Source organism: Onychostruthus taczanowskii, unplaced genomic scaffold (assembly GCF_017590055.1).
Source record: "Onychostruthus taczanowskii isolate IOZ18803 unplaced genomic scaffold, ASM1759005v1 scaffold18, whole genome shotgun sequence".
NCBI classification, from domain to species: Eukaryota; Metazoa; Chordata; class Aves; order Passeriformes; family Passeridae; genus Onychostruthus; species Onychostruthus taczanowskii.
This window is the reverse complement of record NW_024499017.1, coordinates 12848593-12870793: the sequence shown is the minus strand read 5'-3', so window position 1 is coordinate 12870793 and position 22201 is coordinate 12848593. Positions and strand designations below refer to the sequence as shown.

The window sequence follows — 22201 nt, the reverse complement described above, 5'->3', positions numbered from 1 at the left end:
TTGTTGCATTTAAATAATTTGTGTCAGCTTAGAGGCTGGGGATCTGTTTGTGAGTAGAAGGAATCAGAGGTAAAAGGTCTTTGATAGTCCCAACATTGTTCTGTTGGGATTGGACTTGGATTTTAGTCAGAAAGTGCTGTGGTGCTCACAGCTGTGGGGCTGTATCCAGTGGTTTCTTGTTTCCCTACAAGTGCTGTGGCTGCAAATGCTCTTTTCCTGTCACATCTTGTGCTGGTGCATCCTGGTGCTCCTGATCTGGCAGCATCTGCTTTAACTGAGTGTGTCACTGACTAATTAAACACCCTGCAACAACTCCCACCATCGGGGAGGGAGCAAAGACTCACAAAGAATCAGGCAGAACAGACTTTGTAGGGTTTTAAAATATAAATAATTAAGAGCATAGAGATGAGTATGGCTTCCAAGTAAGGAAAAAGGGGGAAAAAAATCTTTGCACATCTCCATTGAAGCCAAACCCAGATGTTTTTCTCCCTTATTAAAATATGGACTAAAAATACCACAACTTTACAGTTCTTGAATTGTTGGAAATGGTTTGCAGATGAAGTCATCAGGCTCTTTTTGTTATTATCCATCTATCCCTGTGCTTTCTGAGAACTCTCTCAGGGTATTCTGGACTCCAGAGATGACCTGGAGAAGGGAACAAATCAAGGACTTTTTTTTCCCTCGGTGTAAGTGCTGATTTTTCAGTCCACAAATGAGCTGGATTTTGCTAAATTAAGTTGAGCCCTGCAACAGCACACTCCTGGAAAAGGGATACACAGGAGTAAGGAGAGGGAGAGGAAAATGGAAAAAAAAAGAATCAAAATGCAAATTCTCCCTGGAAGTGGAGAAATGGGGATTGTTTCCTTTGCTTTATTGTTTCCAGAGGAATTTACTGGTGACTGCAGCAGTGTAAAGGGAGAGGTTTTCAGGGTGCTTTGGAGGGAACCTGTTTCCATACAGATTTTTCCTGAAGGGCTGTTTGCAAATGTGCTTCTGTTGATTTTTTGGGTTGCAGGTCAGCCATCAGCTGGGCAGTGTGATGGATCTGTTCAGCACCAGCCTCTCCCTGGCGGGTCTGCAGCCTCCCAGTGACAGACAGATTGATGGCATCGACCTTTTACCTGTCATCCTGCAGGGCAAGCTAATTGACAGGTCAGTGATTATCCCAGAGCTGCCAGCCCTGCTCCTGCCTGAAGGGATGCCAGATTTGGGGCTGCTTTTTTATCACCAGCTCACAAGTATTTGGTGGAAGCTGAATGCAGGCAGCAGCAGAGCTTCCCCCTGCGCTCCTGCTCCGCTGGAACAAGCTGAGGTGGGAATTCCTGACATGTGGCATGTTGCCATACAGTGGAGTCTGGGGACAGATGAAAATGTCACAGGGTTAGCAGGGATCCCTGGAACAACATATGGCAGGAGGGGAGATAAAAGCCTGAGAACTGGAGCCTGGCTGGGGGGGAATCCATTATTTATCGCTGCAAAAGCTGCCCAGAGTGTGCTGGGTCCTTGTCCTGCTGCAGATATAGGAGGTGAAGGCTGTGGAAACACCAGGAAAATCCTCTTCCCAAGGTGCTGGATCTGGGAATGCTGCTGCAGGGATAGATTTGGGTGAAAGACCTGGAATCTTTATGTGCTGTCAGCTCTTGGGCACAGGCACCAAGACCTGACAGCAAATCCTGCCAAGAATTATTTTGTTGGAAGTGTCAGAGGTCAAGAGAGGTCTTGGAGTTGGGATTTTGGTGAGGAATTTGGCAGCCTGGGAAATCTGACTACAATCACACTCTCTGGGAGATCGCAAGGAAACTTATGCATGGAAAACATTTTTGGAGCTCTTTTCCTTGTTGGATGAGAGCCTTTGTGCTGTGAAATTCCTTTTGTGCCTCTTAAGCAAGGAGCACACCTGAGTGTTACCTGACAGGAGCCTTGCAGGTTCCTCAAACACAGCCTGGCCCATCTTCTGGAAGTTTGGAAAGTTTCTTTGTTGTTTTAAAAGGGAATTTCAGTGCAGTCACCAATCCCTTGCTTATGTTACAGTCACTCAAAGCACATTGTGGCTTTTTTTTTTCCTTCTTTTTTTATTTGTGTTACAATAACAGTCACTCAAAGCACATTGTGGCTTTTTTTTTCCTTCTTTTTTTATTTCTTTTTTTTTTTTTTTTTCCTACAAATGACCAGGACAAAGTTTTCACAGCCCCCCAGAAAATTCCAGGAGATGCAGTTGTTGTGTTCTTTAAAGCTTAAAAAGGAAAAAGTGAATGGAGGGGGAAAGAAATAATTTATATCAGAATACTGAGTACAAGCTGGAATCCTCCTTCAGAATAGAAAATGTATTTTTTTTACAAGGAAACACCTAAAACCTTCAGTCAGGAGGGCACATAATAACTGCTCAAATATTGGCTGTTGATGGCAAGGAAAAGGAGACTGGAATGCTGTGTGGAATAATTTTGGGAGGTTTTGTTGATGGCACTGGTTTAGATCAGGTGCTGCACTTTGGCAGGTCTCTCTTGCTGCCTTTATTTCATTTCCAGGTGCATTAAGGATGCAGGAATGGGCTTTTCTGGGAGCAGCTTCCCCTTCTTCCTGGGGACCAAGTTGTTTCCCCTTTGTTCCTGGTGGCAGCTCTTGGTGACAAAGGAGGGAGGCTCATTGTTACTGTGAGGCTACAAGAGCTCTGAGGCCACTCCTGTCATTCACACAGGGATATTTAAATTTCACCTTGCACTTAGGGACAGGTTTTTCTAGGTGACATCACCAGAGTGAGTCATTTTTGGATTGGCATCTGAGAAGGAAAAATAGAGGTTCCTCCTGACAGTGACAAACAGCTTCACCCTCGTGTCCTGTCAGCAGCCCAAAAGAGCTGGAGAGAGGAGCTGCACCAACAAATCAACCCCCTCTCCTGCTGGAAGATAGTCCCTTCCAGTAAAATTTTGTGCTGTTCCCTCAAAAAAACCAGGAGTGTTTTGTTGGGAAAACCAACAGGAACATTGCTGGGATGCCCAGGGAACAGCACAGATGCAGCGAGTGAGATGCATTTCCTGGATGAATTATTAATTAGGGAAACCTCTGGGAACAAGTGCAGCTTTAGCAGCGTGTTTACATGCTGCAAAGTGAGGTTTGGGGGGGAAAAATGGAGAGGAATTAAAACCACAGCATGTCTGGCTGCCAGGTTTTTCCATGTGGAGTTTCTCAGAGATGTCATCCGGAACACGTCGGCATCTGCTGTCCTCCTGGCCACCCTGCCCGTGTGGCACTGCCAGCTCCACCCTGCCCAGGTGGCACTGCCAGCTCCGTGGCAGAGCTGTGGAGCTGGGCAGCGGAGCCTGAGCATCCCAGAGCCCGTGAATCCCCTTTTCCCTGCCAGGCAGACACTTGAGAGCTGTTTGACACTGGAACCGCCACGCTCCAGAGGAAATCCCAGGGGCTGAGAGTTCAAGGATTAACAATCACTGGCAGCCAAGCTGGATAATGTTTCATTCTTGCACCCTGTGAGCTCTCAACTTGATGAACACTTTAAGAAATGTTAATTGAAAACCTTGCAGAGGAGACTATTAGGAGGCAGCCTGTTCCTGCCTGATATCCACATGGGAAGTGGGATGCCATTAAGGGGTTTGTGGCCCTTATCAGGAGGCTGGGCCCGGGCTCTTGGTGTTTCTCATGCTGCTCTGCTCTCCTTCCAGGCCCATTTTCTATTATCGTGGCAACGAGCTGATGGCAGTGAGAGCTGGGCTGTACAAAGCTCACTACTGGACCTGGAGCAACTCCTGGGAGGAGCATGGCAAGGTAAAGGCACTGGGACCTGGCCTGGAGTCACTGGGATCCTGGGGACAGGCACCCTTTGAACTGGGGGGTGTCACCATGCTTCAGCCTCCTCAGGGGTGCCAGAGCTGCTGTGCAGGTTTCTGTTGGGTATCAGGAATATTTCTGCCCCAAAAGGGCTGTCCAGCCCTGGCACAGCTGCCCAGGGAGGTGGTGGAGTCCCAGTTCCCCTGTTTAACAGCCATATGGATGTGGCACTTGGGGACATGCAGTGGTGGCCTTGGCAGTGCTGGGGGAGCAGTTTGACTTAATGAGCTCAGAGGATATTCCAACCTAAATAATTCTGTGATCCTAAAAAAACCTGAGGGGACTGGACCCCCATCTCCTGAAGTCAGGCACAAAGAGAGGAAAATGAGCAAATTCCAAGTTGTTCTGAGGGATGCTCCCTTTAAAATCAGCACTTAATCCCTCTTAATATTAAACCTTCCCTGCTGAATCCTGAGCTTTTAGATGTTCACCCAGGGTTGGATTCCCTGATCCTTGTGAGTCCCAGCTGAGGATATTCTGTGATTCTGGGAATGTCTGGAGCCTGGTGCCACACTGACCACGAGTCTCACAATTGCTGGCACAAAACACCTATTTTGAACGATTGAAATGGAACTGGGATGAGTTTGTTGGGTTTGTGATGGCTTAAAAGCAAAGCTGTAGGAAAGGCACAGTGGAAAATACAGCAGTGGTTGAAAACAGTGAAATAAATGTGTTTAATCTGTTATCAGCACTTTTGTGAGCCCACATCACGCTATGTACACCATTTTATTTATTTTATTTATTTCCTGGCTAATCTCCTCACAGTTAGATGTTAAGCACTATTATTTCCTTTTCTTTTTGTGTCTTTCTTGGCTCTAAACTCTGGGGCATTTGCTGAGTGGCAGCTTCACATGTGTGCCTTGCTGCAGATCCCTTCAGACAGAAACCCAGAGCATTAAGGCCCAGCTCTCAGCAATCCTGACAGCAGCCTGGGCTTGAGGAGGGATTGTTTGCATGATTTATTTTTTTAATGCTTTTTTTTATTTTTTTTTTAAACTTATGGAAGGTCCTCAAGGCATCACAGGTGCAGAACTAAGTGCTGGTGACATTTGTGGATATAAAAGTGCAGGGATTCTTTCACTGGGATTTCCTGGGGGGTAGAAGGAAGTGTCAGCTCCAAGGGAGTCATTTCCATTCAGGGCTGTAAATGTGTGTTTGTCTTTTTTCAGACTGCAGTGCTTCAGGAGTCAAAGCTGGTTTTACAGGGAGCAGGCAGGAAAGGAAAGTTGGCTCTAGAAATGTTTTTTATGCTCTGTCTCGGTGCTAATTCCACACAGATAAAATGAGATCATTTATTTGTCTTGTGTGTGAGTAAAACCTGTTTATCACCCGTGGAGGGTTTTCCCTGGGTGGGAGGAACTGGGAGCTCCTCTGTCTGTGTGTTTGGGTGTAGGGGTGGCACATTCCCACAGGAATCCTTGCTCTCCGTGGTGATAAAAGCACATACCCACATTCCAGTTGGGAAATAAATAAACCCCTGCATGGAACTCAACTCATTCCTACATGTCTGAGTGTGGAACAGTGATAGTGGGGACCAGCTACTCCTTCCCACTGAGAGCAGTGGCAGTGCTGCAATTAAGGAATATTTATTTCTTTCCAAGCCTTTGTTTAACTGCTGTCTGATAAAAGTCAGCAATTATCCTGTACATCAGAGAGACGATTACAAATCCACTCTCTTTCCTGCAGCTTGGATCACATGAGCTTGATGTGGGGAAAATTGGAGCACATTAGTGGCCAGAGCAGCCATTAACAACACGCAGAGGAAGCTGAGGCTGAGATTTGTTCCAATTCTCCTCATGTCTTCGAGCCATTAATTACAAACCTCGCAAGTTTAAAAATAGAAATAAATCAGAATGCAGAGCAGCTCCGCAGTTGCCAGCCCTGCTGGAGGAGTTTCTAAGCTCACCTTACAGCACAGTTCCCTCTTTCAGTGACTGGGCTCCCCAGCTGTGTTGATATTGGGCTCTGGAATCAAAAAGGCCACTTTGTTTGCTAATTCCATTTGAAAAACAACTATAAATCCATGCACATCTGTGGCATTTGGAATTCTGACTGTTGGCTGTTTGTTCAATAAGGTTGACTTGCCATCCCAGTAGAACTCCAGCTAATGAGGATTTGTTAATTGTATGATCTTTAGAGGTCTTTCCTCATTGTGAATCCAGTGAGACGTCTGGATACAAAACTCTCTGTGTGAAGGTCCCCACTCAGACCTGGAATATGTGTTTTTACTGTCATGCATTGGAAAGAGAGCTGAATTTGGCCAGATGTGGCAAAACAGCTGCCTGCACGTTTTGGAGAGGTTTGTTTTATGGGTAGGGGAATATTTCATGGTTTTGACAGACAGGCTTTAGCCAGCCCTCCTTTCACTTTCAGAATTCCCTTGGTAATTGACTGTGTGGAAAATCACTGACACAGTAAACTTGCCCTGGGTTTAATCCACATTTTTGTTTGACTTTCAGATGGGATTATCTCATTAAAGCAGCCAGAACCCCATTTTCATGCTGATACTGGAAAATGGGGAGCTGGTTTCTGTCCTGGGCCTGTTTGGGCTGAGCAGGATGGTGAGGGAGGATGTGGCCCCTCACCTGGAAAGCTGTGTTTGACTGGGGTGTGAGTTGGTTCAGTAATAAAGGATGTACACACAAATAAAAACGTACCAGGGAGACACAGCCTGCAGAAAGCACAGCCCAGCAAAGCAGAGCAGGGCTCTGAGGGCTCCTCTCCATCTGGCACTCGGAATATTTACTCTGGAAACATCCCGTGCAGGCAGCACACAGGTTTGCTGTCATCCTCCAGTCCCATGACAGCAGCATGCCCTTACTGGTCTGCATCCTCTGCCTTATGGCCTGGGATTAGGGTTTGTCATCTGACACACAGATGAATTGTGCTGTTCTGTTCTTCCCAGGTTTTGTTTGTTTATTTTTTAACCCCCAAGCAATTTTTTTTTTTCTAGTCTAACTCCTGTCAGGAAGTCTTGTAGTTTCTCTCAGTGCTGGAGGATACCTTGATGCTGCCTTTTCTGCTGGATTAACTGGATTTCTTGATTCTTGAGGGGGTGGTCTCTTGAAGGCATAAAGGGAAGGCTCACTCTGCAGAATCAAGTGGGAGTAAGCATTTTGTGGGACATTTCCCCTGAGGATTGCACAGGATGCTTATTTGGAGCTGTTTACCTGCCTTCCATCTATATAGGTGGCTCATGTTTACATAATTTGACATCTCTGACATTCAAGAGGTGATAAATGGGACAGAAGGAGATGAAAGGAAGCCTGACTTGAAAAATGTGTTTGTATTTTTAAACAGTTTGATAGAGGCAGAAAAATCTCCCTCCTGCACGTGGGCTGAGTCCCTGCTGCTCCAGGACTGGTGGATATCAAAGCTTTTCCATTGTTGTTCACCTTTTTTTTTTCCTGGTAGCAAAAATCAGCAGGGATGAAAATAGCCACGTGTGCAGGAGCAAAGGGAGAACTGAGGATAAACCTGGGGAGGTCCCTCTTGGACAGGGAAAACACACAGGACTTTTATTGGCAGCCACCTGTCAAATGCTGGGTTTTTTTGAAAGTAGGAGTCTGAAATGGTAAAAAATGGGTGTTTTCTATAGATTCACCAGAGTAGGCAGCAAGTCCTCAGAAATTTCCTAATGTAGTGCTGGATAGAGGAGGCAGGAATGGGAGGCAGCAGGAGAAAGAAAATTTCCTTTTCTCTGCCTCCCACCAAAAGCATCCAGCACAGAACAGCCCTTGTACCTCCCAAGAACACTGATGAAGGGGAAAAAAATAATGAAGGAAAAAACGTGGAAAACGCCCTTTGGTTGTGGGAGAGGGGCTGATAACATCAACCTTTGTGCTGTCAGCTTGTTGGGAGCCTTCAGTGCGGCTTTAAAGGCTGCCGCTATTGTTTTAATGGAAATGCCAAAGGGCTTATTCCAGTCAGGCTCTGCGATTGCCCTTCTCCTGCACGTGAAGGGATCGATAAAGCCTTTTCTGCGCCGGGGATGTGAAGTCAAGTAGAACCTCACAAATAATGACATTTGATTTTGGTCCTCTGAGCATGTGAACCAGGCATCGATCGGAGCTCGCTGTGCTGCCCATCCACAGGGGCTGCCCATCCATAGGATCTGCCCATCCACAGGGGCTGCCCATCCATAGGATCTGCCCATCCACAGGGGCTGCCCATCCATAGGATCTGCCCATCCACAGGGGCTGCCCATCATCCCCGGGGTCTGCCCATCATCCCCAGGGCTGCCCATCCATAGGATCTGCCCATCCCCAGGAGCTGCCCATCTCCGGGATCTCTTCCAGCCTCTTCACACATCAGAAGCAATTTTGGGTGCACGGGGTTGAAGCCTGGCACCCCCACTTGGAGCTGACTGCTCATCCCGAGGAGGATTTCCCCGGGAGGGCAAGGGCACCGTTTACCTGTGCTGTGGCAAACAGCAGGAAACAAAAAATTCCAGGCTTTAATTGACAGCTGCGCTTTTCTCCTTGAGTGTTCACCTGCTTTTGGTGCCCTGGGTGGTGCTGGTGGGGCGAGGACAGCAGAGCAGGAGGCAGAGCTGGGCTGGAGCCAGGCTGAGGAATTGCCAGAGGGCTCCCGTTAACACAAGTGGTGATTCCATCTCCTGGCAGGGAGCCCAAACTGGCAACCGGCTGTGTTTGTCTCATGTCTATATTGACACAGCATCTGTGGGCCATTTGCTCTGGAAATTAAAGCTGTGCAACCAAAGGCTGCTGCATCCCAGGGATGGAAAAACAAGGCGGGCTGTGAGATTGCTGAGAAGGACAGGCATGGTGGTGGCTGGAAGGCTCACCTGGTGGGCAGGGAGTGTCATGTTTTAATCAGAATCGTTGAAGGAAAGGATTTTTGGACTCTCTCCTGCAGCAAACAGGTTTGTGTGGTGGTGCAAAACACTGTAAGAGCTGGGCAGGAGCTCAGCTGCTCTTGGTGCTCTGTTTGGGCTCCCTTAGAAGGCAGCAGATGCTCCAGACAGGAGCTTCTGGTTTGCCTTTCAGGCTTTTGTGATGGCTTCAGGAGTTTGCTGATACACAGGCAGTGACCTTTGTGCTGTGTTTGATCAGTGAGCCCTGCAAGTCCCAGAACCCTGGAGGATGGAAAAGCCTCCAGGGTCATGGAGGGACCAGTCCCCAGGTGTGAGCACTGAGCCACATCCATTCCTGCCCTGAGCACCTGCAGGGATGGGGACTCCACCCCTTACCTTGGAAAGGGAGCAGGGACAAAAATTAGGAATGTGTCCAAATTATTGATCCCTGCATGTTGCTATGAACAGTGTGACAATAAACAGTTGTAGGGATAGCAGGAGAGTGGAACTGGGTGGTGTTATCCTGCTGGGTAGGACAGGCTTAGGCAGTTCTTGACTCTTCTCCAGCTCCAAACATCACCAAACCTATCTATACAAAATAAATAAAATTGAATTTTATATATATATATATATATATATATTTATATTTTTTTTACTAATTTGTTGATGAATAGATAGAAAATCTTTGAAGCTCTCTCTGCAGGTTGAATATTGACTCACAGAGTACATAAAAATAGCAATATTCCATTTTATTTGCAGGGATAAAGTTGGAATGCCTTAGAAATGTTCTAAAATGGTATTCTTGGGGTTTTATTTACTTACCTATTTATTTATTTAACTTTTCTCCACTAGACTGCTTTTCAAGAGAGCACTGAGTGCTTAAATTGGAATGACAGGTGGCTTTGGGCTGGTGGCATCAGGCAAATTGTCCCAGCATTTTCTTTCCTGGGAATCTTTGGGATTTTGTTTTGGAGTTTGGGCTGCAAGGATTTCCTGGGAAACACCAGATAAAATAGAAACAGAGCAATGTCTAAACAAACACCCGAGAGACGAAAATCTTTCACACTGAAGCATTTGCAGCCGAGGAGCATTGTACCAATTAGCAGGCTCTTAATTAAATTGCTTGTTTGATTTGCATCCAAATTATAATTTGGATGTTATGGAGGCTTTGATACCTTTTCATTAACTGGTCCTTTTGTGGGGAAAAAAACCCACAAAAATCTCTTTTCCCTGTGTGTTTCAGAGGCCCTGTGGCATCACAGGGTGGGAAGGTCAATCAGTTTTGTATCCATTTAAAGTCCATTATTGGTAGGGCCACTCCAACCTATCAAGCAACTCCCTTATTTTTCCAGTCAGTGATTCAGGAATCTATAGCCCTGTGCAGATAAATGGGATTTCATGGGCTTCTAAACTTCTTGCTTTATTGAAAAGCAGAATATTAACTGCTCCACTGACCAGCTGTCCATTAGAAACACGGGATATTTTTAGAAAATTGTTTGCCAATCAAATCCTACCAACATCTGTAGAGAGCCTTTTCAGTTTGTTTTATAAGCAAATGCTGCAGCTGCTTTCCCACTTCCATTGCAGCACTCCCATTTACCTGCTCTCCATGTCTCTGTCCGTGCCTCGGGGCACTTTGGGATTGTGAGGAACAGCGTGGGAGCTGCAATTGTAAAACCCAGCTTTAACAAGTCCACTTGGGGCCGGGCCTGGCTGGGCTGGGCTGGGCTGGGCTGGGGGGTCCTCCTTTATTGCCTGCCCAGGGAAATGAGTGCTTTTGCATTTTTGGCTCTTGCCGGGGTTTAAATGGGCTCTGGTGGCCCTGGAGGCTGCAGGCCAGGGATTAGGGAGCTCCCAGCTGGCAAAGCAGGGCTGGGGAGGGAGGGAGGGAGGGGGGCTGGCAGGGCTGGCAGCTCTGGTGCCCAGCGAGCATTCAACCCCTTGCTGCTCCCAGCTGCTTCCCCAGCACATTCCCAGGAGCTGTGCCCTCCAAATCCACTGCTGCTGCAGGGAAAATCCCACCTTGTGCCCCCCCAGATGGTCAGAGACAGGAATGTGGGAATGTCTCCCCTTCCTGCAGCTCTCCCATCCCCGCTGTCATGCCCAGGTGAGTCCCTCAGTACCAGCTTGCCATGAATCAAATTGAAAACGCACCAGCTTTTATAAAATTATCCAGATTTGCTTCATTTCTCAGAGAAACTGATCCTTCAGGTGCTGCCAGGGGAGTTTTCAGGTGCCTGCTGCCTCTCAGGGTGTCTGGATGTCTCTCCTGAGCTTTTGGTTTTGATCAGAAGTATCAAGCAATCCCATCTTCCTGAGGCTTTCCAAAGCCAGAAAAAACAGCCAGAAAATCCCTTCCACGTGCAGAATTTTTATGATTAAATGCTTCCACCTCCTTGTCTTTTGTTCTGCCATTTCATTTTAATGAATATTTTAGTGGGATTATATTTTTATAAGACAAGAATGCACGGCCTTGATGTCAGTGCAACACCACTTGCTCACCTTATTTTACCCCACCAGCTCAGAATGTGTTTTGGAGATTGAAGTGGACTCTTGATTTAAAATAATCCTGAGGTTTGTTGGTGTTTTGCTGGAGAAAATGGCATCAGTTCAAGTTTTGCTGCCTGCCCTGCATCACCTTTGATGACCTCTCTCCTTTTTCATGCAGGGCATCGATTTCTGTCCTGGCCAGAGGGTGGCTGGAGTGACCACCCACACCCAGGAGGAGCACACCCACCTGCCCCTGCTCTTCCACCTGGGCAGGGACCCTGGTGAGAAGTACCCCTTAAGGTGAGCCACTTCATGGGCTGTCCTGAGCACTCAGCAGTGTCACTGTTCCAAATTTACTTGCTGGTTCTTGAAAACTGCTTTAAAAGTGTCCCAGAAAGCCACTCTGGGAAATAATGGCTTTCCTGCTGGCTTTTTCTCTGGAGAAGGAACAAAAGCCTTGTTTTCAGGAGGTCAGGTGAGATGGGTGTGCACATGGACTTGTCAGCCTGGCTGTTCCTGTTTGTTGTGTGTCCTGCAGCCCCTCGGGGAGGAGGAAAGCACCAGTTTTTGGACAGGACAGGGCTGAGTGCAGCACGTTCAAACAGAGCTGTGCCTTGGAGCTGGGAGCCTTGGGGCCAGGGGAGAAACAGCCAGTGCTGTGTGCTGCTGGAATCTCTGGAGGGCAGACTGGTCACCTTCCAGTCTCCTGCCCAGCTGAGGGAGCTTCTCCAGAGGTGTTTAGCAGGAGGATTTTGTGCCCAATCCTGCTCCTTCCCGGGGCTCTCCTGGCTGTCTGAATCCATTTTCCTCTAAGCCTGCTATTGTAATATTTATCTCTGGCACACACCAAGCCCTGAGAGATTCCCACAAGGATTTATGCAGTCAGCAGCCAGCAGAGCCCACAAAGAACCCTGCCACCTCCAAAAATGCTCCCAAGGTGTCCCCACCTCCCTCCTTGCCTCCCTCCCTGCAGCAAATCCAGGGACACGCAGCCTCATCCCTTCCAGGGGCTCTGACACGGAGAGTGTGGAAATAAATCAAGAAGGAGCAGGAGCTGCTGGGACTGCCTGCCCAGAACTGGGTTTGTGCAGCAGCCTGGAGAGGCAGAGATGTTTCCTGAGCTGACAGGGCTGCAATTACTCAGCTGGTTTGAATAATTGAGTGGACACACTCACCCCATTCCTTCCAGAGGAGCTGAGCCTGTGCTGTCCACTGAGTGTTTTCACTGGAGAGAGGAGGGGAGGGAAAATTTCCATTCTCTCTCACTTAACAGAGCACTTTAGAGGTGTATCAGCAGTGGGTAAAGCTCTTTGGGGGCTCTGCTCCCACTGCATTCCAGCACTAATGAACAGAGCACAGCTGCAGCCCCAGGGCTGTAAATACAGCTCAGTGAAACTAAACCGGGCTGGGATTCCAGGGGAGACCTGGGCAGTTCAACACTGGCTCATTTCCCAAGGGATGGAGGGACAGGACACAGGGAATCCCTCCCACTGCCAGAGGACAGGGATGGATGGGAGATTGGGAATTAGGAATTCCTGGCTGGGAGGGTGCTGAGGGCCTGGCACAGGGGCCCAGAGCAGCTGTGGCTGCCCCTGGATCCCTGGCAGTGCCCAAGGCCAGGCTGGACAGGGCTGGGGGCACCTGGGATGGTGGAAGGTGTCCCTGCCATGGCAGGGGTGGCACTGGATGGGCTTTAAGGTTCCTTCCAACCCAAACCACTCCAGGATTCTGTGATTCTTAGGAAAGAAGTGTATAGAAATAATCTCTTTTTCCAAAAATGAAAAAAAATGGGTAGCAGTAACTGAACTGTGGCATGCCTGCTGTGTGTCACCTTTGTCCCCTGCTCCAGGTGACCCTGCCCTGCCAGGGGATTGCACTGGATGAGCTCTAGAACTCTCAGCCCTAAATGCTCTGTGATTTTGGACTTCTGTGGTACTGTTTGTGTTTCCTCTGGATTTGAGGCAGAGCAGCTCTTCCCTCAGAGGTGTTTGCAGCACCTGCTTCCCTGTGATTCCACTGCTCCTTCCCACCACCGTGGAGTGAGCATTGAAATAAATTCCAGGGTTCCAACTGCAATCATTTCTCATATGGTTGCATTGATTTTTTGGATATTCACAAGCTGTTGCTCTGATTGAATTTTATGGCAAGATTATGACCCGATTATGAGAGCTGGGCTGGTGTTTATTATGCAGCCCCTAATAGAAACCCTGGCTTTAGCACACCACTCTTCCTTTCTCCAGCACATTCTGCTGCTATTGTCTCCTCTCTGGTCACAATGGAAAACTCTTGGGAAGTGGGTCTGCTCTATCGAATGTGGTAATTAAATTATCCTCATTTGTGGAGCTGTTCCTGGTGTGTATTTTTATTTAGCTTAATTATCCCCCTTGGCAGGGAGCCTGCTGGGAGTCCCGACACTAATGTTTCTCCAAAGGGAATCCAGCATCCTGCTCCCAGCCTGCATCTGTCTGTCCCTGCATGCTGGCTCTGTTCTCCCTGCCTGCTTTTGCTCACTTTTTATTACTTTTATTCCTTATTTAGTGCAGCCTTTTCTTCTCCCTTGAAATGATTTTAATAATCTGTCATCTCTCTTGATGTACATGAGTTTGGAGTGGGGTCACGTGCAAAGCCAGCAGCAGTGGGTGTCACTGCTGCTCAGGGGGCCTGGCATCACATGCACCTCCAGAGGGATTCACTGCTTCTATATTTGGGATCTCAGAGCCAGGGAATCCCAGGAATCAGCAGCTCAGTCACCTGCAGCAGCACCCCTGACTTTCAGGGTTGGGACACTGCCCGTGCAGGACACACAGGGACAGTTCTTCAAGGCTGCAGCTTTATAGATTCAGGGAGTATTTAAGATTGGACCCTTAGGACCATCAAGTGCCATTAACCTGGCCCTGCCAAGCCCACCATTATTGGAGTCCTCTCATGGAGGTTGGAACTAGATGAGTTTTGAGGTCTCTTCCCACAGAAACCATTCCATGATTGTTACTCTATATTGGGAAGATGAGTGGATAGAAAGAACCTATTTTTCCAAAAATCAAACAAAGCTTTTCAGTCTTTGTTGAAGTGGCTGCTAAAGGGATCCCTCAAAATGCAAGTCCTGCATGTTCAGCTCCCTGGGGTTCTTGGTGAGGCAGGACAAGTCCTTCCTCTTCCTCACACTGTTCCCTGCATTTCCTGGAGCCTGCTTGCAAACAGTCCCAGCAAAAGAGCTCCACATGCAGTGAAGAATGGCTCAGGCAGTCCCAGGCAGGTCCTGTCAGCGTGTGGGGACACGTCTGGCACTGCTGAGCACCGTGTCATTGTTCCTTTCTTGTGCTGCAGCCCTGCCCTCAGCTGCTCTGGGAACAGCCCCCCACCATGGCTGGGACTTCTCTTCCTGCTGCTGCCCCTCTGATTTGGCTGGACCCCCCCTGCCCCCCATCTTCTGCCAAGGGACACAGTTGTGTTTGCTCCTTTGCCTTGAAATATCCTGGAATCCTGGAGTGGGTTGGCTTGGAGGAACCTCAAAGCTCATCCAGTGCCACCCCTGCCATGGCAGGGACACCTTCCACTGTGCCAGGCTGCTCCAAGCCCTGTCCAGCCTGGCCTGGGGCACTGCCAGGGATCCAGGGGCAGCCACAGCTGCTCTGGGCACCTGTGCCAGGGCCTCAGCACCCTCACAGGGAGGAATTTTCCCCCAATATCCCATCCATCCCTGCCCTCTGGCAGTGGGAGCCATTCCCTGTATCCTGTCCCTCCATCCCTTGTCCAAGGTCTCTCTCCTGGAGCCCCTTTAGACCCTTGTGTAGGAGTCACCTCATCCTTGGTGGTGGGAGGTGAACCCTTTGTGCCTTTTGTCACCTAGATCAGTGCAGGCTGGGGACAGAAAATCTCTTTTTTTTATAGCTCTCAACTTCATACTGTAACCACGAATGTGTGTGGGGCAGCACAGAAAGCGGAAGCATTTCCCTGAGTCTGAGCAGGGCTTTGTTTCCTCCCTGGATGCAATAACTGCCCTTGTTACCAAATTTATCCAAATGCAGAACTAAAAGATCTGATAGGTTTTTTCTTTGGCCAGATGCTGTTATCTTTGGGCTGTGGTGTGTGTGCTAAGTACCACAGAGGGAACTTGTTTCTCTGATGTGACAAATTCAGTAAAATTATCTGTTGGTACCATCTTCACAAGCAGTTGTCAGTTTTATTATCTGAGTCAGATTATTGTTTATACAGACATTTACTAAAACACTGCATTATCAGTTGAGAAGAACACAAATAATTATATATAAATATTTATATTTATACATTTAGAGATATATAAATATATATTTATGTATATTTTGAGAAAGCAAAGCTGGCACAGCTTAAAATACAGTTAGTAAAATACCTAATGCAGCCTGAAGTAGGAAAAGTGTTTTGAAGCCAAAGAACTGATAACAGAAATCTCTGAAATGCTGCCAGTTTGAGCCAGAGGTGCAAAGCTTAATAACAAGTGAGGACAGGGTAAGTACAGCCTGCTCACACCTTGTTGTTACTCCAGGGTTGTAGCAGCTTCTGCTCTGAGCAATGAGTTTATTGAATTATGAACATCAAAATTCCTGTGTTTTACTTAGGGCAATGGATTTTACTATTATGGAAGAAAATGGAAGTGATAAGGCTTGGTTGATGAACATAATGATTTTAGAACACATTAATTAAGAAGAGAGCTCACAAGTGCCTATTTCGAGCAGATGGAAAATTCAGGAAATCATCAGAGAGGTAATTGCAGTGGTTATGGAGCCAGAAAAAAAAAAGGGAAGGAGCTCCTGAAGGGAAGCTAAAGGGGAAAGGATCTGACAGAAAAGTTGCCAGTCTCACCTTAGTGCTCAGGGCACAAACCTGGCTGTGGGGAAGAGAGAGAAGGTGCAAAACAGGGGAGAAAATGTGAATAATAACAAAGAACAAGGATTGTGCCTGGGGGAGATGCTGACTCCTCATCTTGGAAAAGAGGGAAGTGGTACCAGCTGCATTGCAGGGGTGAATTAGCAGCTGCCACAGGAGAGGTGACACTAAAAGTGTGGAAATGGTGGCTGAGGAGCCTCAGAGGTGACAATAAAAACCATGGAGCACCAACCAGGCTGGGACTGGCTGCAGCAAGGTGGGAGAAGCAGGGGAGCCAGGTGGGATGGGACAGAGCCAGCTGGAGGGAAGAGGGGGAAATAAAACCCACCTGAGGAGGAGAATCATCAGCCTGGAGCCTGGCAATGGGCACAAACACCTCTGGGACTCTGGCTGCCCTTTCCCAGGGCCTGGGACAGCCTGGAGCTCGTGCTTCATCAGCCCACAGCCCTCAGGTGTTCTGGGTGGAGTCGTGCTGCATGAAAAGGAGTATTGGGAGAAAAAAGCTGCACAAACCAGCTGGAAAAATGCAAAATGCAGTTTGCCATCATTTCATCATCATCATCATCATCATCTCCACAGACAGGTCCAGGCAGTGCTGCAGCCACAGGAAAGTGGCCTGAAGAACACAGTACTTAAATTGTGACTGAGAAAATGAAACTTCAGGAATAGCTCAGGAGCAGCCAGCAGGAGGATCAGTGGATAGCTGTTATTTCCTTTCACCTGTTCATCCCCAGATTGAAGGCTTTACTCCTCACTCCACCTTTATGCCCTTTGCCATTTCAGTGCTGGGGTTCCTGGCAGTGAAATCCAGGATTTTGGGAGCTGGGGAGGGAAAACTTCCACGAAAACAGGTGAGCAGGTGGAGGATCAGCACCACCACATCTCCTTGCTGCAAGGAGTGTGCTGATCATCACAGCTTGGACTCTCCCACCTTGGAGGCCTTTTCCAGCCTGGATGGTTCTGGAATTCCAAGGTTTCCCGTGGCTCAGTGGCCACATACCCCTCATGCCTCCAGGGAAGCATCTGACTCAGGCTAAGGGCCACCTTCAGCCTTTGGTTCCTCATTTGTTTTCCTTTGGCTCCTCTGAGTCTCTCCAGTAATTCCAGCAGCAGAGCCCCAAACGTGTCTCTGCCTCCTGCATTGTGCAGACCTTAAATTGCAAATAAACTTGATAATAGAAGAGGGGAACTGAGGAAGACTGAGTAATAAGACAAGATCAAGACTTGGATACCACGGTGCTGCGAAGCCTCAAAGCACTGATAACAGATAAAATCAAATTATCAGAATCTGGGTGTATTTCAGAATTAAAAAGAATGGTTTTAATTAAAATAATTCCAGGGGAGAAGGAAGTAAAGTATCATTAGCCATGTTTTATGCTCTTCCCATAACTTCATATCAGTCTGAGAGCTGCTGTTCCTAGAACCATGGAATCCTGAATGGTTTGGATTGGAAGGGGCCTTTAAAGCTCATCCTGTTTAAACCTCATCACCTTTGGCTGCTCCAAGCCCTGTCCAGCCTGGTCCAGAGCCCTTTGTCAGGTTTCTGTGACTGCCATTATGTGAGTTTTTATTTTATTCCCATTTTGTCCCAGTCCTCTCAGTTTCACCACGGCCCCATCACTCCCAGGACAGACAGCGTGAATCAGCAGGACCAGGTGCAAAACAAACATCCTGAAATCCTGCCGGAGGTGCTCCTGGATTTATTTGGGTGCTGATCTGTTTGAGGGTGCATTTAGTGATGGCAGAGAAGCATCCCCTCAGGTGGAAGCCCAGGATTAGAGCAGGGTTTGACTCTGGGTGAGACAAACCCTCCTCCTGCAGAGCTGGCTGTGCTGGGAGGGCAGGCTGGGGTTAAGCAGCAGAGCAGGTTCCAGGAGCTGTGGGGGGAGGATGGAGCAGATTGCCAAGGCACAATTACAGTAAATGAAGGAAGCACAGCCCACACCTGTGCCTGGGACCCCGAGCTCCAATCCAGCCCTGATTGCATCTCCAGGGACTTCCCGGAGGTAAAGTGTCAATTAGTGTAATGACCCTGGACTTTGTCCACTCTGCTCCCTCCTTCTGAGCCTGGAATAATTTCATGGACGCTGGGGGATCTCTTTTAGCAAACTCCTCACAACACCACCTGCTCACCCTCTCATTCTTGCAGTGCTATTCCCAGCTCTCCTCCCCGGGATTGCTGAGCTGGAATACGAAATGCAGCTCGGCCCGGAGGCTGCTCCTCCCAGACAATGGTGCCCAGACACCTGTACAGACAATTCCTCCTCTTTTTGGAGCAGGGAATGCAGCAAACCTGGCCTTGCAGCCCAGGCCTGCATATGCACTCCAGGAATGGATGGGACTCCGGGTAGGAGAGGTTCCCAGCTCCCTTAACAGCTCAGACTGATTACCGTGAGGTAATTATCCCCATTTTACATGCAAATTCCAGGCACTCTTGCAGATTTTGTCTCAAAATGTACTTGGTAGGGCTGGAGGCAGTTTTAACTCCTGTGCAGTCAGTAAATACTTCACAAATCCATGGATGTGGGATTTTGGGGCATGTTGTGGAGCTGCAGAGGAATGTCTGAGTTAAAACTGGGCCATGGAGCCAAGGCAGGAAAACCAATCCCCATGGAATGGGGATTTCCATGGGGTCAAGAAAAGAAAACCAACCTCCGTGGAGCAGGGATGGATGGGATATTGGGAAGGAATTCCTGGCTGTGAGAGGGGGCAGGCCCTGGCACAGGTGCCCAGAGCAGCTGTGGCTGCCCCTGGATCCCTGGCAGTGCCCAAGGCCAGGCTGGACAGGGCTGGGAGCAGCCTGGGATGGTGGAAGGTGTCCCTGGCCATAGCAGGGGGTGGGATGAGATGGGCTTTAAATCTCCTCCCACCCAAACCATTCCAGGATTGTCGGATTCTGTGAAATTCGGGAGCTTCTCCGGATCCTCTGGATTTCAGGGTGGTCCTTCAGCTCTCTCCACCAGGAGCAGGCAGCTGGGTGTGAGAGCAGCAGCTCCAGCTCCTCATCCCACGTTCCCTTCCTGCTCTCTATCAGCACGGCTCAGCCCAGCCCCACAATCAGCCTCTCCCTGGCTGCCTGCCCAGCCGGGATATTTATAGGGTTTACTGGAAGCGCTTGGCACATCGCTGGCCTTCCAAATGTGATTGTTTTGCAAAGAAGGAAATTAGCTGGAGTGTGGGGCTGCTGGCCAGCTTGGCCTGGGAGCAGAGGGAGCCCGAGGTCAGGACCCAGCTGTATTGTTTCTTTTATCTTCAGAAGGAATTTGCCGCTCTCTGTGGGGTTTTTGGTGGTTTTTTAAGTGACACTTAAGGTGATGGACAGAGAGATCATTGTTAGGAATCCTGCTTTTTAGAAATACTTGAGATATTAGTGAAGTGCACCCTGAGCCACTCCAGCAAATACCTGCTGGAGGAATCGGGTGGGTCAGGGTCTGGTCATTTAGAACCAGTTTGGGGCATGGCAGATGGCTCCCAGCTTGGAATAATCAAACTGTAGTGGAGGAATGTGGATGGGGCAGAACCTCAGTGTTTTGTGGAATGGGGGAGGTATTGGACGAGGCCCTTCTATTCTTCTCCTCTCTGTTTGCATAATTTTAGTTCATTTCCTTGGTGGTTGTGGAGTTTAACTGGCCCGGGGTTGTGTTTGAAACCCTTCCTGAGAACACTCTTGTAAAACAAAATATTGACATTCCCTTCGCTTCCCTACAACAAACACCTCCGCCGGGGCCAGGTGTTCCAGGAGAGCTCTTGGAAGAGTGGGGGCTGAGTGTGGAGAGCTGCTGACCTCAGGTGGGACACGCTGGAAGGGTTGCCTTGGGAAATTTCTGTCCTAAGCTGTCTGGGAAAGTGTTTCTCCTGTGTCTGGGAAGTGTCCCTGGATAATCGTTGAAGGGACAGCTCGAGGCAACCCAGAAATGTGCTTTTATTTGCTAAGACAATTCCCTTGGGAAGCCACGTTTATTCCTAGCAGATCTGCACAAGGAGGAAACATTTGGGGCCCCTGGAGCAGCAGTGTGGGAAGCTGAGCTGCTCTGAAGCCAGGTGATTTCTGGGGAGAACCAGCCACTGCCATCCTCGTTGCCCTAAGCAGAGCACCTGCCCCCTGCCAGCCTGGATTTCATTCCCTACAGAGCCGTGGGCAGCTGGCAGGATGTTTCCACACCTTCTCCTCCTCCTTGTGGCCCAGCCTGGTGATGTGGACAGCAAAGGAAGGCCCAGCAGTAACCCCTGTGCTTTTCCCCCTGCAGTTTTGCCAGTGAGGAGTACCAGCGGGCTGTGGAGCACATCTCGGGGCTGGTGCAGAAGCACAAGGCCACCCTGGTGCCAGGCCAGCCCCAGCTGAACGTGTGTGACCAGGCTGTCATGGTGAGTGCCTGAAGCACAAATGCTCTGGGGAATCCTTGGGCTGAAATACATTTTGTAAAGGTTTCATCAACTCTCAGTGTTGGGAAGGGATGGAGGAGAGATGCACAGTTACCTGTTGGTGGCTTCTTTGCTTAGACACAGGGCAGATCCTTCTTCTCCTTTCTAATCCCCTTCTGCAATTCTCAAAATCCTGGAATCATGGAATCCTGCAGTAGTTTGGGTGGAAAGGGATCTTAGAGCTCATCCAGTGCCATCCCTGCCATCTTGCTTAGACACAGGGCAGATCCTTCTCCTTTCTAATCCCCTTCTGCAATTCTCAAAATCCTGGAATCATGGAATCCTGCAGTAGTTTGGGTGGAAAGGGATCTTAGAGCTCATCCAGTGCCATCCCTGCCATGGCAGGGACCCCTCCCACTGTCCCAGGCTGCTCCAAGCCCTGTCCAGCCTGGCCTTGGGCACTGCCAGGGATCCAGGGGCAGCCACAGCTGCTCTGGGTACCCTGTGCCAGGGCCTGCCCGCCCTCACAGGGTGGAATTTTCCCCCAATATCCCATCTGTCCCTGCTCTCTTTGTTTTGAGTCTTCTATGGGCAAGTTCATTTTCAGTGATGTATCTTTGATCTTGCTCTGTCTCCTCCAATTCCCCCCGTGCCTGAATTTTCGAAAGTCTTTATTGAAATTGAACTTTTTTCAGTTCTGTTTTCTCTTTCAAGTCTCCTGTTGGAAAGTTACAGTTTGACTTCCCTGTCAAACACTGCTTGGTTTGTTGAGAACCTGGGAGAGAAACTGGATAATCTGGGGGAGGTTGTCACTTGACAGGAGGTTGTGTATCCGAGGGAATGTGTCTGTGGGCTGACAGACAAAATAGTAACAGGCAAAATCTTCTTACAGATAAAATCTTGTAACAGGCTCTTACAAAATAGTAACAGGCAAAATCTTCTTACAGATAAAATCTTGTAACAGGCTCTTACAAAATAGTAACAGGCAAAATCTTCTTGATAATAAATAAATAATCTCCTGAATCAGTCAGAACCTGCTGCCTCTGGTCTTGTCACCAGCAAAGAACAAAATGTGGAGCTGTGTCCCCTCAGTAACAAGGCAAAGATCTCCCTTAGCTTTGTCCCATCTCTTTATTTTTGGATGTTAAATAGGAAAAAGATTTGAGGGCCCATTGTTTCTGTGTTGTTTTCTTTCCTTATTCAACTTTTCCCTTAATAAACACTGTTCTCTGCTCCTCTGGGACCTTTTGGATTCAGGCACTGTCCCCAGGGCCTGGCTGCTGCCAGAGCCCTGCACTGCAAAAGCATTTCTTCCACAACTGTTCCCAAATGGAAGGTCATCAGTGAGCTGGGGAATCCTAATCCTAGGAGAAATGCTTCAATCCCAGCAGGAAACACAGTGAGTTTCCCAGTCTGTGTGCACTCCTCACAGGATAACCCCATGGTCACTGCACCAAAATACCAGGAGGCAGATTGCTGCCTTTGGAGAGCAGAAATGAAGATAAGCAAACCTGCAGGGAGTGATTGTATTGCTGGGCTGGACTGGGGGCTAAATCTGCTTTTGGGGGATGCTGGGACATAAAGATAATTTACTGACACTATCTCCTGTCACCTGTTTAATGGTAAGGGTGTCTGTTTGATGTATCTGGGAGAGAGGAGGTGAATTGTCTTTACTTACATGTAAACAGTGTGGAAGTGTTCAAGTGTTCAAGGCAGTGTCCAAGGCCAGGACACAGGGAATGGCTTCCCCCTGCCAGAGGGCAGGGATGGATGGGATATTGGGAATTAGGAATTGTTCCCTGTGAGGGTGCTGAGGCCCTGGCACAGGTGCCC

General features: G+C 48.5%; 1 protein-coding gene across 6 annotated transcripts in view; it reads left to right on the top strand.

Annotated features, from left to right (window-relative positions):
• GALNS (galactosamine (N-acetyl)-6-sulfatase) overlaps positions 1–22201 on the top strand; it is a 50535-nt gene that overhangs the window by 15869 nt on the left and 12465 nt on the right. For 4 of the 6 annotated variants that reach the window (XR_005952367.1, XR_005952369.1, XR_005952370.1 and 1 more), the window contains 4 exons: positions 1016–1152; positions 3675–3777; positions 11325–11446; positions 20254–20371. Coding sequence is in view for 2 of the 6 variants with exons in the window: in XM_041400489.1 (XP_041256423.1) it covers positions 1016–1152; positions 3675–3777; positions 11325–11446; positions 20254–20371 (480 nt within the window). In the remaining 4 variants the exon portion in view is untranslated. Of the gene's footprint in view, positions 1–1015; positions 1153–3674; positions 3778–11324; positions 11447–14470; positions 14554–15738; positions 15884–20253; positions 20372–22201 lie in introns of those variants that run through there. The other 2 variants (XR_005952368.1, XM_041400490.1) reach the window with 2 other exon arrangements.